The following is a 14,734-nucleotide window of genomic DNA, read 5'->3' on the forward strand; positions in this document are numbered from 1 at the left end:
GTTACTTGCATATCCTGAAGACTGTGTGTGGATCCTAGAGCCCAAGAAAATTAAGGGATTATTAAACATGGTCAAAGCCACCATGTATGACAGATTTATCTAATGGTAGCGTGTTGGTAGCTATGAAGAGAGTGTTTCTGTGTTTCAGTGTTTAAGAATGCTTTTACCTCTTTCAATATTCATTATTTTATCTCTTTGAGAAATTAATGTAAGAAGTTTCTCCATACATTGTACTGAATTTACCAGCTGTTTGTATGCATGCTTTTGCACACAACTGCCCTTAGAATCTGACATAAATTATGATTACTAGCGGATAAGAGATGATGCTTGGAGTAGTCTTTGTCAGAAAATGCAATACATTTAACTTTTTAGGGGGGGAAAAAAGGGTTCTTAGCATCACATGCCCAGTTCTGACTGCCTTAAGAATTTGGCAGTCAGAGTACGCACCTTGCAGCAGAGCATAGACCTAAACTGTAATGTATGTTTAGGCCTTGCTATTCATAATAAGTAATAAAGAGTATGTGCATGTTAAGTTGTACATCTGTGGGGCTTGCTTAGGCATGACTGTATCATACTTTCACCAGCTTAAATGGTTCTCCTGCTGTCATGTGCTTGGAACTACAATGTATTTACGTTTTGGTGCCTTAACTCATAGCTCTGTTCTAACTGTACTTGCATTACACTCCACAGACTCTTCCAGCAATTTAAAGCATGTATCTACAATAAAAGTGCTTTAGCAAAAGGACATATTGTGGGCCAGTTCTAGTGAAATAAAATCTTTGAAAAACCCTAGGGACCTTTTCTCTTGTTTGTAATAGTACAGCCATTTGCCTTCATTACTAGTTATAACAATTTTCAAATAATTGTTATCAAAAGAAAATTGTAGTGGCAATTACAGGAGCTTGTGGAAAAGCGATAGTAGATAAAATGGTAAATTCTTCCATGTCTCCGAGGAAATACAGGTGCTTGAAAGAAGATGATCCAGCTCCTGTACAGACTTTGTACAGACTTGGTGCCCTGTAACCACGCAGCTTTCTGTACATCACGTTCACTGGCAAAAGTCTTTATTGCCTGTGGTATGGATAGATTTTAATGCTTTGATCTCTTGGTTTTTTTCTTAAACCTTAAACTCAATTCTCAAAGCCTGTCAGCTCCAGGAATATCAGTGGTTGTGTGGGCAATTGCCCACTTCCACATATCTCCATCCAAATGAGATGGAGAGGAAGGGTCCAGAGTGAAATATGTAGGAGGCAGATGACTGTGGAAGGAATCACCAGACAAAAAGGGATTAATCTTAAGTCACTTTTATTGTATGCTTCAAGATTCCATCTGTAGATAAAAGCTTTTCTAGTGCAACAGCAAAGGTTTGGGCAAATGCCGTGTATATAAATCCTGCAAGTGTTGACAACCACGTGCACCATCTTACACAGACAGTGACGGTAGCCTTGGATGCTCAGTGAAGGGAGGTATGCAGTGCGAATGAATTCATGTGGGAAGCATTTAGATGTGTTGGGGTGGGCACAGCAATATTCATAGTCCTTGCAAAAAGTTTGGTGCACGAGGAGAATGAAAATGCTGATCTTACCCTGAAAAAACTGAATTCAATGAAAGCTTTCCTTTTTTGTACAAAACATAAGAGGTGTATCTGATATACTTCAAAGCTTTCTAAATATGCTGATAAGTCATAAAATAAATGAGGCGGAATGTGCTGGGAAAAACTGTCCAGCTCTGCCAAGGTGGTTTGCTGTTAGGATACTGTTAATTAGGGAAGCTATATAGTTATGGTTATTACTTGAGGGGTGTAAAAATGCATGGTTTATTTGACAATATAGTTGCAATAAATAGTACAGATTTAGCTTAATTGCTTTGTGCTACCCATTCCAGTTATCCTTCCTGACAGACTGATGTGTAAGTGTACATACATACCACTTCAAAACATGTGATGATCTTGTCATCTTCTCTGCCAGATACGTGGTCTTTATTTTGGTGAAGTTTCCTCTCTTCCTGGGTTATTAATTTTCTTGTAGTAACTAATTCTGGGTGGAACATACATTCATGTTATTCTGCACTTGCTTTTTAGTATAACTCAAGTGTATTGGATGTTGTTTGACATAGAATATGTAGTAGGGATACTTGAAATGACATGTATTGAGTAGTCACATATGCAAGTATTTAATACCTGAAAGACACAAAAATAATTCTTACATGTATTTGAAATAGTAATACTAATATTTATCTTAGTGGGTCAAATACTGTCTGTGACAGTGTGCTCTCAAGTATTTCAGAGCTGAAAATGGCACGCTAAGCAGTCAAGACACCAGTTCTCACAGAACAGGCCCAGGTTAACAAATAAAATTAAAAACGTATGTAAGTACACAAAACTAAAATAAAGACATTAATAGTTAAGTTAATGTAAAATGCACAAATGTAAAAAGTGTTTTCTTGCACTCTGACATAGTGTTATGATTCCGCCCCCCTCCCCCCCCCCCCGGATGTTTTCATCACAGTATAGTTTTAGGTTATAAATTTGGCTTAAAAAAATTGCAGAAATATTTAAAAAATAATTTTCTATTGTTGGATAAACTTCTCATGATCCAGATGTTTTTATTAGCTTGGCTTAGATTCAAATTCCAAATTGAAAAATTATTTTAACAAGAGACACGTGTTAAGAGCTTATGTGGTCTAATGATATAAACACTAAATGTTGATCGATGAAAAATGGCTACTATTAACTGCTTTTCTAATAAATACTGCCTAATTTTGTTGTTGCAAGATCTGGTAAGTATCCATGGGTGTCTCCTTTCCTATGTATATGTAGGCATGCAACCACTTACATTTTTGCTAGTAGAAATACAAATAACAAAAGTACCTTGTTTAGAAAAAAAAAAGGGGGGGGAAGATGACTAAAACCTGACACAGTCAAAAAATTCAAATTTATGATTGACAGCCATAGTGTCCATTGTGGTTTTAAGCGTTTACAAAATTTTGTTGAGCTGTCTTTTGCAAGTTTGAATTTTCTGCCTATCAAACTGCTTCAATCTTAATACTTTCAATTTCATTTTGTATTCATTTAGAAGTGTTTTTTCGTATGTATATACACACAAGCATGTATACAGTGTGTATATGAATATATGTTCCAGTGAATGCACTAAGTATTTGTGGGGTTAGTGCATGGAATGTTTCCTTTGATATCCTAGACAGGTGAATTCTATGTGAACTTTTATTAAAATACTTTTTAAGAACTATTGTCACAGTGCCCCCAACCTTGTACACTTATCCAATCAAGCTAAAAATAAGAAGCACTTGTGCAAGAGCAGATGTTTTCTTGTCTCTTATATTTGTTTAAATTACTATGGAGAAGTGCTCAGGGTTCTTAATGTTGGGATTTTATATTTGTAATTGGATTTTAATCATAGAATGTGTGTTGCCTCTGTGTCTCTTCAGCTTTTTTAGGAGGAGCGGCATACCTCTGTCAGCTGCTGAAAGAGGGAAACTAATATGTTGGGTTTTTTAGTTGTCATCTTGTGTATGGAAGCAAAGTTTTCTGCTGTAATTATGCGTTATGTTAAATCCATACTGAGGTCTTGGTCATATGATTACTTAGGCAAATATTTTAGGTGTATGAGCATCTAATTTCAGTAACAATGCTTTTGCATTTGATATAAAGTACCTATACAAGTGTGTGGAACATCAAAGACTAAAAATGCATCATCTGAGTTAGTGTTTTCCCAAATACGAGATCAGATGTAAATTTTAAAAAGAAACCTTTTTTTATAACAAGTTCATGTGGAAAAAGTTTGCATTGAGTCTTTTGCCCACCAATTTTCTATGCTGCTAGTAAAGCCAGGTTTTTGTTGAAGGGCTAGGAATTTTTTTCAACTGGGAAAAAAAAAAGTGAAGTATTATGTATTTATATTTTTGCAGAAAGCATGATACCTTTCTCCCTCTTTCTTTTTTAACAAAAGAGCTTGTTTCAATTTATTATACATGTCTAACCATACAATTATCAATGCAGCATCCCATAACTAATGCTGACCCACTTTCCCAGAAAAAGATGTTCATTGTGCATTTGAAAGGTTGAAAAGGTTTTTGTGGTTTAAATGTTGTTACATATTTTACAGCATTAGGATCTATGGAATATTTTGACAACTGCAACAGTTCAATGAAGTTGGTAATTTCTTCTTTTAATTATTTTTCATTGAACAGATTTGGAGTTAAATTTTTAAGACTTGTGTTCTGGTATATTATACAGGAACATTTTGATGAAATGTATCATGAATTTTTTTATCTTATTGCAAATTAGCTAGAGATTATTGCTTTTAAGAGTAAGGTTATTAGCCTTTAAGGTAACCACTGGCGCATAATTTTGACAATACAGTGTGGTGTTCCTTTCAGCTAGTGATCGTACGTGTATGACTGCACATCCTCTTGTAGATGAGCTGATGCATGGGCTTCAAAGATTATCTGCAACACCCTAATCCACATACAGAGTGGGAAATGAGACTGGCTTTACGTATTTCATTAAGTAAAATACTGGTTGATATAAAGCTTCAGTTTTTTTCCACTTCCCCATTCCCATACTAAATGCAGTGCAAGTAGTGTCTTGACTTGTTTGAGATGTATTAAACAGAATTTTGTCATCTAAGTAGACTATCTTTAAAACTAAAATTATTTCTAAAAATACATTGTTTCCACTTGTTTATTTGATGCCATTGTTTCTTAAAATTTCTCCAAAAATTCTGCTTGGCTACCTCAAAAAATTCAAAACTCCCTAGTAGACCATGTGCTATTTTTTACCTCCCACCCCTCTTTCAATGTCTTGCTTAGGAATTTGTGAAAGGTTGCCGGTCAGAGACCTGTAAAGAATTAATACATCTTTAACTGGCAGATACTACATTTGAGAAATGTTCTCAAATGTGGGGGGGGAAGCCCCAAAATAACGCCCCTTCTCCCCAAAAACAACCAACCAACCGTAAGAGTTAAGTTTCACTAGCATCCTTGTTAAGTTGGATTTAGATTTTTTCCTTACATTACTAGCACAATGATGTACTCTATGATGTGAAATTCTGCTTTTCTAACTGTTTACTTTTAATAGGTAGGCCATTAACCAGGTATTAATCAAAACAGATTTTTTTAATTAAATTATTTTCGTAGTCAGGGGTAACACTTTATTTTAAGTCTTCAATCTAAATTCTTAGTATGGATGTTAACAATGGAAATATTTTGACTTGAGTAGCCTGAACTCTCCTCTGCTCAGCTCTGTTGGTAATATAAGAATACCTTTGGGTTACTAATCTATAAAAAGTTAGTGTTTTCATTATAATTATTCTCATTGTAGTTAGTTTTGTATTTTTTACCTTAGCTACTACGTTTACTTACGCTAAACACGTAAAGTTGACTAGAGAGAACTTAAAATAAAGCATACCTTTTTCAGTTTAAATTCATTTCCAACATACAGGTGTTTGATAAGTCTTAAAGGATTATTTAATTTAAATTATAGTTAAAGATTTACTTATCTAACACTTTAATTTTTTCATTAATATATGCAATGATTGTAGTACCTTATTCTTAATTATCCTCATACATTAGTTATATATATTAAATAAAAATCCTAATACTGTTAAGTGAACTAACTTATTTTCTTATGTTAACAGTTTTTGTAAATTATTTTTTCTTTTCTTGCAGCAAGGAGCAAATAATGCAGAAAAATTTGACTACGTAAGTTAATGTTATAACATTCCTTTTCTTTAACTAAATTGTGGTAGAAGTCTCAAGATGGCAAGGGAATTGCAAGTGAAATTTTAATAATTTCAAATGTTTTCTCTTTTTATTTGTACTTGGCTGTATGTCCAAACATCTAGTGATGTGGATTACATTTGTAAAATTGTGTTACAAGGTTTAGGGTAGGGGTGGATTCAAAGTTCATGGGTTACAACTTTTTAACGTCTGAAAACGTTAGCGTGCTTTCTCCCCCTCCTGTCTCCAATAGGTGATGCAATTCATGAATAAAATGGCTGGTAATGAGTATGTTGGATTCAGTAACGCTACGTAAGTATTTTTCTCATTTAGTTAGTGAAGTTAGGTAGAAAATGCCTTAGCTGATAGTTGACATACTGAGCTTATGGCGAAGTTTAGTTATTTACATGGAAACCATCATTTCATCCCTAATATTAGAGGGCATCTTTGGCTTAAAATTTACAAGAACTAAAGTTTTGCATGTCTTTGACAGCAGTGTGGCTAAATCTCACCTAAAAGTGCTGGTTACCTCTTTGAAGCTTCATTATTCTTAATGCTCTGTTGGTGCTATGGCAGTGAAAGCTGTAAGTGCAACTCTTACCTTCCTGGCTTTCGTATTAAAAATTAAACTCTGCATGTCGATGACTGTGTATCAAATGTTTAGAAAGCTTACTTTATACAATTGGGACTACTTACGCTTTTTTTTACTTTGCCTATTTAAAATATTTTCTGAAACAATTCCCCCCATTAACTCTATGTATAGCATTAAAAAAATTTCGAGGGCTTTTTGAGGCAGCGCTGGGAAAATCATAAAGATTCCATACAGCACAGTTGCTTCCAAGTTGCTAGTTGGCATGCGTGTGCAGAAAAGCAGAATGAGGTAACTAGTGTTTTTCCTGAGCATTGGTAAGTGTTTACCATGGAAGGAACCAGACAGTTGAGAATTACCTACCCTTGTACCCATCCAGATTCCTCCGCTGCGTTTCATCCTGAACATAATCACCATGATAAACAGTGCAGCCATCCATCTGGTCGCTATTTGCCTTGCCACACAATCCTCACATTCCTCTCTAGTTTGGTCAGTGTTGCCGGTGAATGTCCCTTTCACTGCAGTTTGTTGTGGGATGTTTCATTCCGCTATGGCCTTTTGAGAAACACCCTTAAGAGCAGCATCTTGCACTTCTTTGCCTTATCTCCGAGTCAGCTTACGTATGTGTAGGTAACCACTGCTCGGTCTACTGGGATGTCAAAGCTAATTCACTCCAACTGGGTGTGCTGCGGTGAGCTGCTACGGCAATTTCTGTGCCGTTAGGAGAATGTTTGTGTTCAGAAGTAATGTATCATTTACGTGCAGTTTTACTGAATTATATGATGCGTCTCTGAAGTTCAGCGGTTTTTTGAAAGTTTGACGTGTTGTGATGTCTTTTTCTTTATTTTATTTTAAGGTTCCAGTCCGAAAGAGAGAGTGGAGATAGAAACTTTGCAATCGGCTATTACTTGAAAGAAAAAAAGGTTGATCTCTTTTGTTTATTGTATTTTGAAGGCTATGTGATAGGGTTTTTTCCCCCAGTCTGTACAGATTTTTAACTTATTTAATGTACAGTGTGGTATAAATTACTCTAATACTGTATATGTTTTCATACTGTTACTCAAAATGCAAATGCTGTCATTTAGAAAGTATGATACTTACATCATTCTAATAGAATACCTGTAATCTTTTTTCTGTATCATAGCCATAATAATTTGTTTCATTCGTTGTAAAATGCATCACCTGTACTGTACAGATGACTGCAAAATGCATCTAGGAGTTTTATAGTTTGCTGATGTAGAGATGTTGAAAGCTGTGCTGAAAAATATCTTAATACCTGGCTTATTGACCTCGCTGCACTGTTTATTTTTTTAAATCTGATGTGATTTATTATTTCTACTTGTTACTTCTAAATAAATACTTAGCTTTAAATATGCCTAATGCTTCATCTGCTGACAGGAACATAATTTATGTCTCTCTAAAAGTGATATTTAAAAAAAAAAGTCATAATTTTACCTAAAGACTCTCTATTTTTCTTCCTCAGTGCTTTCCTGAAGGCACAGATATGGTTGCTATACTAGACTTCTATTTTCAGGTAACTGACTTTAAAATTGAGACTCATTATAGACTTAGAATTACTATCATAAGCAGTAGAAGCTGATTTGTTCATAGATATGAAGGCTTTAACGGCTTATAGTTAAACTTGTCAGCTTCTGTTAAACTCTGTTTGGAAATGAATGATGCACATTTGACGTATCCAAATTTGCTTTTGTTTAGGTGATGTACTTAGGTATCTTTATTGCTAATGCAGACTGGCAATAGTCTTTAAAACACTAGTAGTTAGAAGCTTAAAATGTCTTGTGTTACTTCAGTGAGTTTGACAAAATATTACTGCTTCTTTGGGTTGCTGCTCTTTATTGTACTGTGAAGTACTTGAAACTCCGTGTGTAACTAAAATAGTGTATGCATGCTCTATTGTAAGCTCAAGGCTAGTGTTATAAATGAAATAATGAGTATCTCCTCCTTTTTGTTTAATTCAATTCTTATGAGTAAAACAAAGAATCTAGTCATATATATATTTTGGCTCTCCCCCATTTTTTTTTTTCTTTTTCACTTTCAGCAAGTTACTTGCAACTGTCACAAAATGAAAACTTTTGGCAAGTGTGAGGTATTTCCTCAGTAAGGGTTTCCTAATATTAAAACATCCACAACTCTGTCAGCTCTGCTGCAGGTAGTTCTCAAGAGGCAGTTCAAGTTGAGTTACTGATTCAGTCTAAAAAATCTGGTTTTGATTCACAAGACTTGCTTTGACTTAACACAAATTATAAACAATACTTTTTAAATGCAAATTTTGTCGGAGTTTTTTTGTATTGGGATGCACCTGCTCTAATCTTTAAATTGAATGACTGTTTATCAAGTAAGGTATATGTGATTAGCCTTAGTTGACCTCTTGAGCTGGAAACTAGGTACAAGCTAATAGTGTACTCTGAACTTCTGTTATTACAGAACAAAACTGATAATTTATTTGAATTTACTGTTCAAACATGCTTTTTAAGTGCTTCCTATCACACTGCCTCAAGTCCGGATCTGCTTCTGAGTGCAAAGCTGTTCATAGGTTAAGAAATGCCAAAACTAACTTTTCTGATGTATTTTAATTTGGCCTCATTCTTGTGCATTATGATCTCTAATTTTATGACTACATGTCACATTTTTTTCCCCCTTGCAAAATCCCCTTTTTCACTCCATACTCAGAAAAAGGGCAGCTCATACACGAGCAGCAGTGCTGGTTTTTTTTGTTCTCTCGGTACAACGCTTACTTTCCAACACTCAGATTCTACTTAAAAGGCTAGTTATTTCTTTTTTGGGGGGTTCTGTAACGTTCCTTCCTCCCTTGTGTAATTGGGAACTTTCTGAACAGAAATGAACTTATTTTCCTATTGTCTTTGTAAAATGAGGATGGATTGTTCTCCTTTTAGAGAACCAAGGTACAAAATGCAGGTGCTTAAACTGAGAACCTAGAAACACTTTTTTTCAAAGTAGGTGATATTATGTAATACTTCATATGTTTAAAACACAGTTGCCATTTTAGATGCGTCTCTGACAATCTCTTGATTTGCAACTCCAGTTGATTGGACTAGGATGTATTGAGTTTGGCACCCGGAAAATAAGAATTCCAGGTAGTAACTACTCATGCAAACTTGGCTTAGGTAACTTCATGAAGTATCATGTAATGACTGTTTGGCAAAAGCAAGAATACAAGCACTAGTTTGTTTACTTTTCAGAGTAGCATTTCAGCTTCAGGTTGAAACCAGCTTATCTTTTGGTTTCTGCAGAAATGAGGCAGCATCAGGTGATGGCATCATATCACATTTCCTGATGTGTCACTAAAGTATGTATAGTCTGTACTGAAGCAGGGATCTTGGGAGAAACTACCGTGTGGTTGTATCTTTAATATGTCAAAAAGCATATATGAGAGAAAGGTGAAATAAGGCTGCATCAATAGGAAGTGCTGTCATTAAGACTTGCATGTGCTAGAGTTTGCAGTGTTAAAATGTACTTTTAATAGATGTGTGTGGTCTTCTAAGGCTTAAAAAAAGCCACACAAATCAAACTCAAACTGAAAAAAAGTCATTCTGTGGCTTTGCTATTATTTAAGCAAACACAAAATACTGAGATTGTTTTCCAGACCTCTTCCTCTCAAAGGAATGTGAAAGGTGGGTGGGGGGAGGAATCAAGCAGACACGCTAACCCGTGTAAAATACTTTCCCAAACTATTAAGAGGGCTTCCAAACACTGTTGCTGGGATCTTTGTAGTAGGAAGATTCAGACCGTATTAATTGATGCTACTAGCGTCACCAGTAACAAATGTTATGCTACAGCTTATTTTCTGGAATGTTATTTCTATAGAGACATATTGTTGATCCTGCTATAGTTGGCCTTATTGTGTTAGAAGTATCGGTTCTTATAATCTCAATTTCTTTTTCATAAGCTTTGCTCAATAGAAGTAACGTGTGAATCGGCAAGTGTGATGGCAGCAACTCTGGCTAATGGTGGCTTTTGCCCGATCACTGGTGAAAGAGTACTGAGTCCTGAAGCAGTCCGGAATACTTTAAGTTTAATGCATTCCTGTGGCATGTATGACTTCTCAGGGCAGTTTGCCTTCCATGTAAGTAGTTTCCAGTTATTAATTATCGCTGATCAGGATGATTAATCTGTGCTATTGTTTTCCATGTTCCAGGGCTTGCTTGCTTGCTTCTGAGGGAGGGAGTATTACATGAATTGTTTAGAAATTGAACGCACTGTATGGGACAATCTCATATAGAATTCATGGCACTACACCTTACCTTATAGTACTTATTATTCTCTGCCACTTCACATTTTCATGTTGAAACATAAATACTGTCCCTTAAGAAAGGCTGTTCATGAGAGGAACAAGTCATTGATGTAGATGTAACTGGAAACAGCGTAACTGAAGAAATCCGGTGCTATATATATGTGGTAGTAAAGGATAGCAGACAACTGCTTTTTCTTCATTAACTCACACTGTTTCATGAATTGCCCTCATGTGTTGCCAGTGGCTGTCATACACAGCATATGTACTGCGCTTCTATTTTCCAGCAGTATGTTTTTTATATGTAAGTATTTCAAGGTGTACTGCAGCCTATTTGTGTTTTCAGCATCTTGTTTTGAGTGGTTTTAGTTTTTCCTTATGCACTGCATACATGTAAAATTGATCATGATACTTTGTGTGACCTAAAAGTTACAGCTTACAGAGCTATGGGGATATGTGACATGTTAGTCCCTGTTGGAAAAAAAGCAGTACCTTTATCCAGGTTGTAAATAAATAGGTTATTGTGTGACTTTATGGACAGACTCTTCTGTCTTCTTGGGTTTTTGTTTTTTACCTTTTCCAGTCAAGGGTTTTTTTAGGTATGTAGCTTTGTTGCAAACTGTTCATGATTGGTACGCTCATGTACTAGTGCTTAGTCATAACTGCTTTTTTTATAGTAGATTTGAATTATCTTCTTCACTGTATTACTGACTCTCTGTTTTACTGAGAGCAAATAACTTTATGATCGCGTACTTTGGATTGCCACAAATTGTGCTTCAGGTTATTGTCTATCTAAAAGGAGATAAGTAATAATGCTTTCCCATCTTAAAAAGTTTTCCAGATCTACATTTTGTAAACGTTGCATAATAATCTTCAGTAAAATGCTAACGTGTTGTGTTACAATAGTGAAGAACGCTTGTGGAGGACAGTAATTCTCTAATTATTCTATAGGTTGGTCTTCCTGCAAAATCTGGAGTTGCTGGTGGGATTCTTCTGGTTGTTCCTAATGTCATGGGCTTGATGTGCTGGTCACCTCCTTTGGACAAGATGGGCAACAGTGTAAAAGGAATTCACTTTTGTCATGTAAGCAGCATTGCCTTTAGTGTTTTATTTTGGTTTTTGTTTTATGGTTTTCTTTTTTTTTTCCCTTTTGCAGGTGATGTTTATGTAGCTTCAGTTAGTATAGCGGAGATCTAAGTGAATTAAATAGTGATTCATTATTTTTCCATACATAGCAAGTTTCATCTGATCCAAGGGGTGAGAGTCCAAGAGGAGACATTTGCATTTTAGTAATAAATAAGACTTTAGTTCAGTGAGCATTAAGAGAATCACAGAATCACTAGGTTGGAAAGGACCTTCAAGATCATCAAGTCCAACCATTAGTCCAGCGCCACCGTGTCCCCTAAACCATGTCCTGAAGCACCACATCCACATGTTTCTTGAACACCTCCAGAGATGCCAGAAACACTGGAGAAATTTCTTGTGGTAAAGCTTTGAAAAGTAACACTTCATGAAGTATAATGAAAGAGCTGGTCTTGTAGACTGCATTAGAAGCTGTAGAGCTCTATTTATAGACTTCTTTTCTTCTCCAGTCATAAAGTAAACAATTTTCAAAACATTGGAAATGCAACTTATTTCATTACAAGAAAAGAAAAACGAACTATTGGTGTTCTGATGTATATTTTTACACTGATTTTTTGTAAACAATATGACATAAAACATGTCTTCACAGATCAGACCCAGTTGTTGGGCAGGCTCTTCCTAGCTTTGTCTCTTGCTTTTGAAAGGGCTGTGGACAGTCTGATAGCAGCATTAGAAGCAGGAGAGATTTTGTAGCGTACTTTGTGATGATTAATAAAGATGTTTTGTGGGAGATGAGAAAGTAAAGAATGTCGTCTTTTTTTTCTCCTTAAAACCACCTTGTAATACAGATTAAGTAATTATAAAGGGGAGGGGAAGTCTCAAAAAAGAGAAAAGTAGGCCATTTAGAGCCCCATAGGAAATGTGAGATTATTGGTAATGCTTTGGAAGTTGAAGGCATAACTAGGCTGCTCTTACAACAATTCCCCCTCCCTTTTTTTTTTTAAGTAGTGTTGTCAGTTAAGCTGAAGTGATACTAGTTTGGATGGATTTCAGTTCCTAGGGTGAACACCTGTAGGACTAGTCTTCACTTAGCTTATCCACCACAGCATGGGATTTACAGTATGCAAGGGTTTAGTTCATGTGTATGAGCAATAGTTAAAACTGTTTATACTGCTATCTGTCTAATGTTTGTACAGCTGCAAATTAAGAGTACTAAGAAGTTACTAATTCTAGTTTAAATACTTTAAAGTTTCATATGTAAGAATCTTGTACTTTATAGTTTAAATATAAAATCATAGAACAACGGGTAGGTGAAGGATTTACTGCATTTATTCTGTGTTGTGAGATCTAAAAACCGATGGATGAATGTGGCATACAAGCAACGTGAATGTAACATTCACTTTTAAAAATACAACAACATAGCAAAGTTCTGTAATTACAACCTTTCATGTTGTAATTCAAATGGAATTAAAATCCGTTATGTCACACATTTTGTTTCATCCTTTTGATTACAGTTTTATGTACTAGACTAGCCCAGACCATTCTTCCTGTTCTTGAAGTGTTTCATACAGCTGGAGTAGAAATGTATTAAAATAAATATTTTGCAAATTGCTACTTGCTTTGTACTTATTTAAAAAGGACCCTAAAGATGTTGTTAGAACTTAATCATATCATTGTATTATGTTCAGAAGTCCTTACAGACATTGGTATGGATTTACTAAATAAGCTTCTCTTATTACTGGTTTAAGTTACTAGGATATGATGGAAAACATAAGTGGTAGTATTATAATCTCATATGCAAATAATAATGTGTGTTCACTAAATACTTGCAGGATCTGGTTTCTTTGTGCAATTTCCATAACTACGATAACTTGAGACACTTTGCAAAAAAGCTTGATCCTCGCAGAGAAGGTGGTGATCAGCGGGTAAGTTAATATGTTGTTTAGTGAGTACTGCTTGTGGGCATCAGTAGAAATACAGAAAGTTCTTCTGTAAATGCAGAACTGCACAATGACATGTATTGCATCAAAGCTTTCAGATAAACTAGTTAGTTTACATTATCAGTGGACACCTACCTGGGTGGGCCACCCTATTGCAGGGTTTCATATTAGATTTGTAACTCCATTCCATGCAGTTCATCTCCCTTGCTAGAGTAAGTATATGGCATCTGATAAAAGTTGCAAAGAGTTTTACTGTACTGGTTGCCTGTAATAAAGATTTGACCAGCTGGTGGGCTTAGCCTTTCTGTTCTGCGCTGCAATGCACGAGATGTATGTTTAGCATTTTTTCACAGTGATGTATCGGAGACCATATGACTTGCTAAGAGTTGCGCAGGCAGTGAATTCAGGTGTTAGAGTGCTGGAGCCAACTGCCTGTTACTAGGGAAGTGGCATAAGCAATCTCTGGGGGTGAATTGAATCTACTCCAGCGACATGTACAAAAAAGTCTGAGGGTGCTTGAGATAAGGAAAACATCTTTGCTTTTATTACCGTTGATGTTTTAACTAAGGCATGAAGATTTCAATAGGAGAAGATACAGCAGAATGATTTTTAAAGCGCTTCTATTTGCATGTATGCATCTAAAAAATACCCATTTTGGAATTTGAATTTTTTGTAACTGGAAAGGAGAAAATAACAGTTTATGTGAAGAGTCTGTTAGCATTGACTGCAAATATGGATTTTTTTTCCTTCAAATACACTAATAAATGTATGTTGCTTGAACAACTAGCATTCCTTTGGACCAATGGACTATGAGAATCTCCAGCAAGAACTTGCTTTAAAAGAAACAGTATGGAAAAAAGTGTCACCTGAATCAAACGAGGACATCTCCAGAACCGTAGTGTATAGAATGGAAGGTCGGGGAGAGCAAAACTAAACAAACGGGTTCTGGCTTCATTAAATTCTTCATTTTAAAAGCCCTCAAGCATCTCTAGATTTAACTTTGATTTGAATATTGTTTGCCTGGTGTTTCATTTATATATACATTTTATGTAAATTCTGTATGCTATACCAAAAAGACTGTTGAAGTTCAAGGCGCGCTGGGGGGGGGGGGGGGGG

At 35.6% G+C, this 14,734-nt stretch overlaps 1 protein-coding gene across 1 annotated transcript in view; it reads left to right on the top strand.

The window, feature by feature from the left end:
• LOC104617451 (glutaminase kidney isoform, mitochondrial) overlaps positions 1 to 14,552 on the top strand; it is a gene marked incomplete at its 5' end in the record, with an annotated part of 32,314 nt that extends 17,762 nt beyond the window's left edge. The window contains 8 exons of the mRNA XM_010282779.1: positions 5,686 to 5,718; positions 5,990 to 6,048; positions 7,182 to 7,248; positions 7,809 to 7,859; positions 10,254 to 10,430; positions 11,547 to 11,678; positions 13,511 to 13,603; positions 14,406 to 14,552. Of these exons, the coding sequence (XP_010281081.1) occupies positions 5,686 to 5,718; positions 5,990 to 6,048; positions 7,182 to 7,248; positions 7,809 to 7,859; positions 10,254 to 10,430; positions 11,547 to 11,678; positions 13,511 to 13,603; positions 14,406 to 14,552 (759 nt within the window). The remainder of the gene's footprint in view (positions 1 to 5,685; positions 5,719 to 5,989; positions 6,049 to 7,181; positions 7,249 to 7,808; positions 7,860 to 10,253; positions 10,431 to 11,546; positions 11,679 to 13,510; positions 13,604 to 14,405) is intronic.
• Between the last annotated feature and the right edge of the window lie 182 nt (positions 14,553 to 14,734).

This window comes from Phaethon lepturus, unplaced genomic scaffold (genome assembly GCF_000687285.1).
Source record: "Phaethon lepturus isolate BGI_N335 unplaced genomic scaffold, ASM68728v1 scaffold9172, whole genome shotgun sequence".
NCBI lineage: Eukaryota > Metazoa > Chordata > Aves > Phaethontiformes > Phaethontidae > Phaethon > Phaethon lepturus.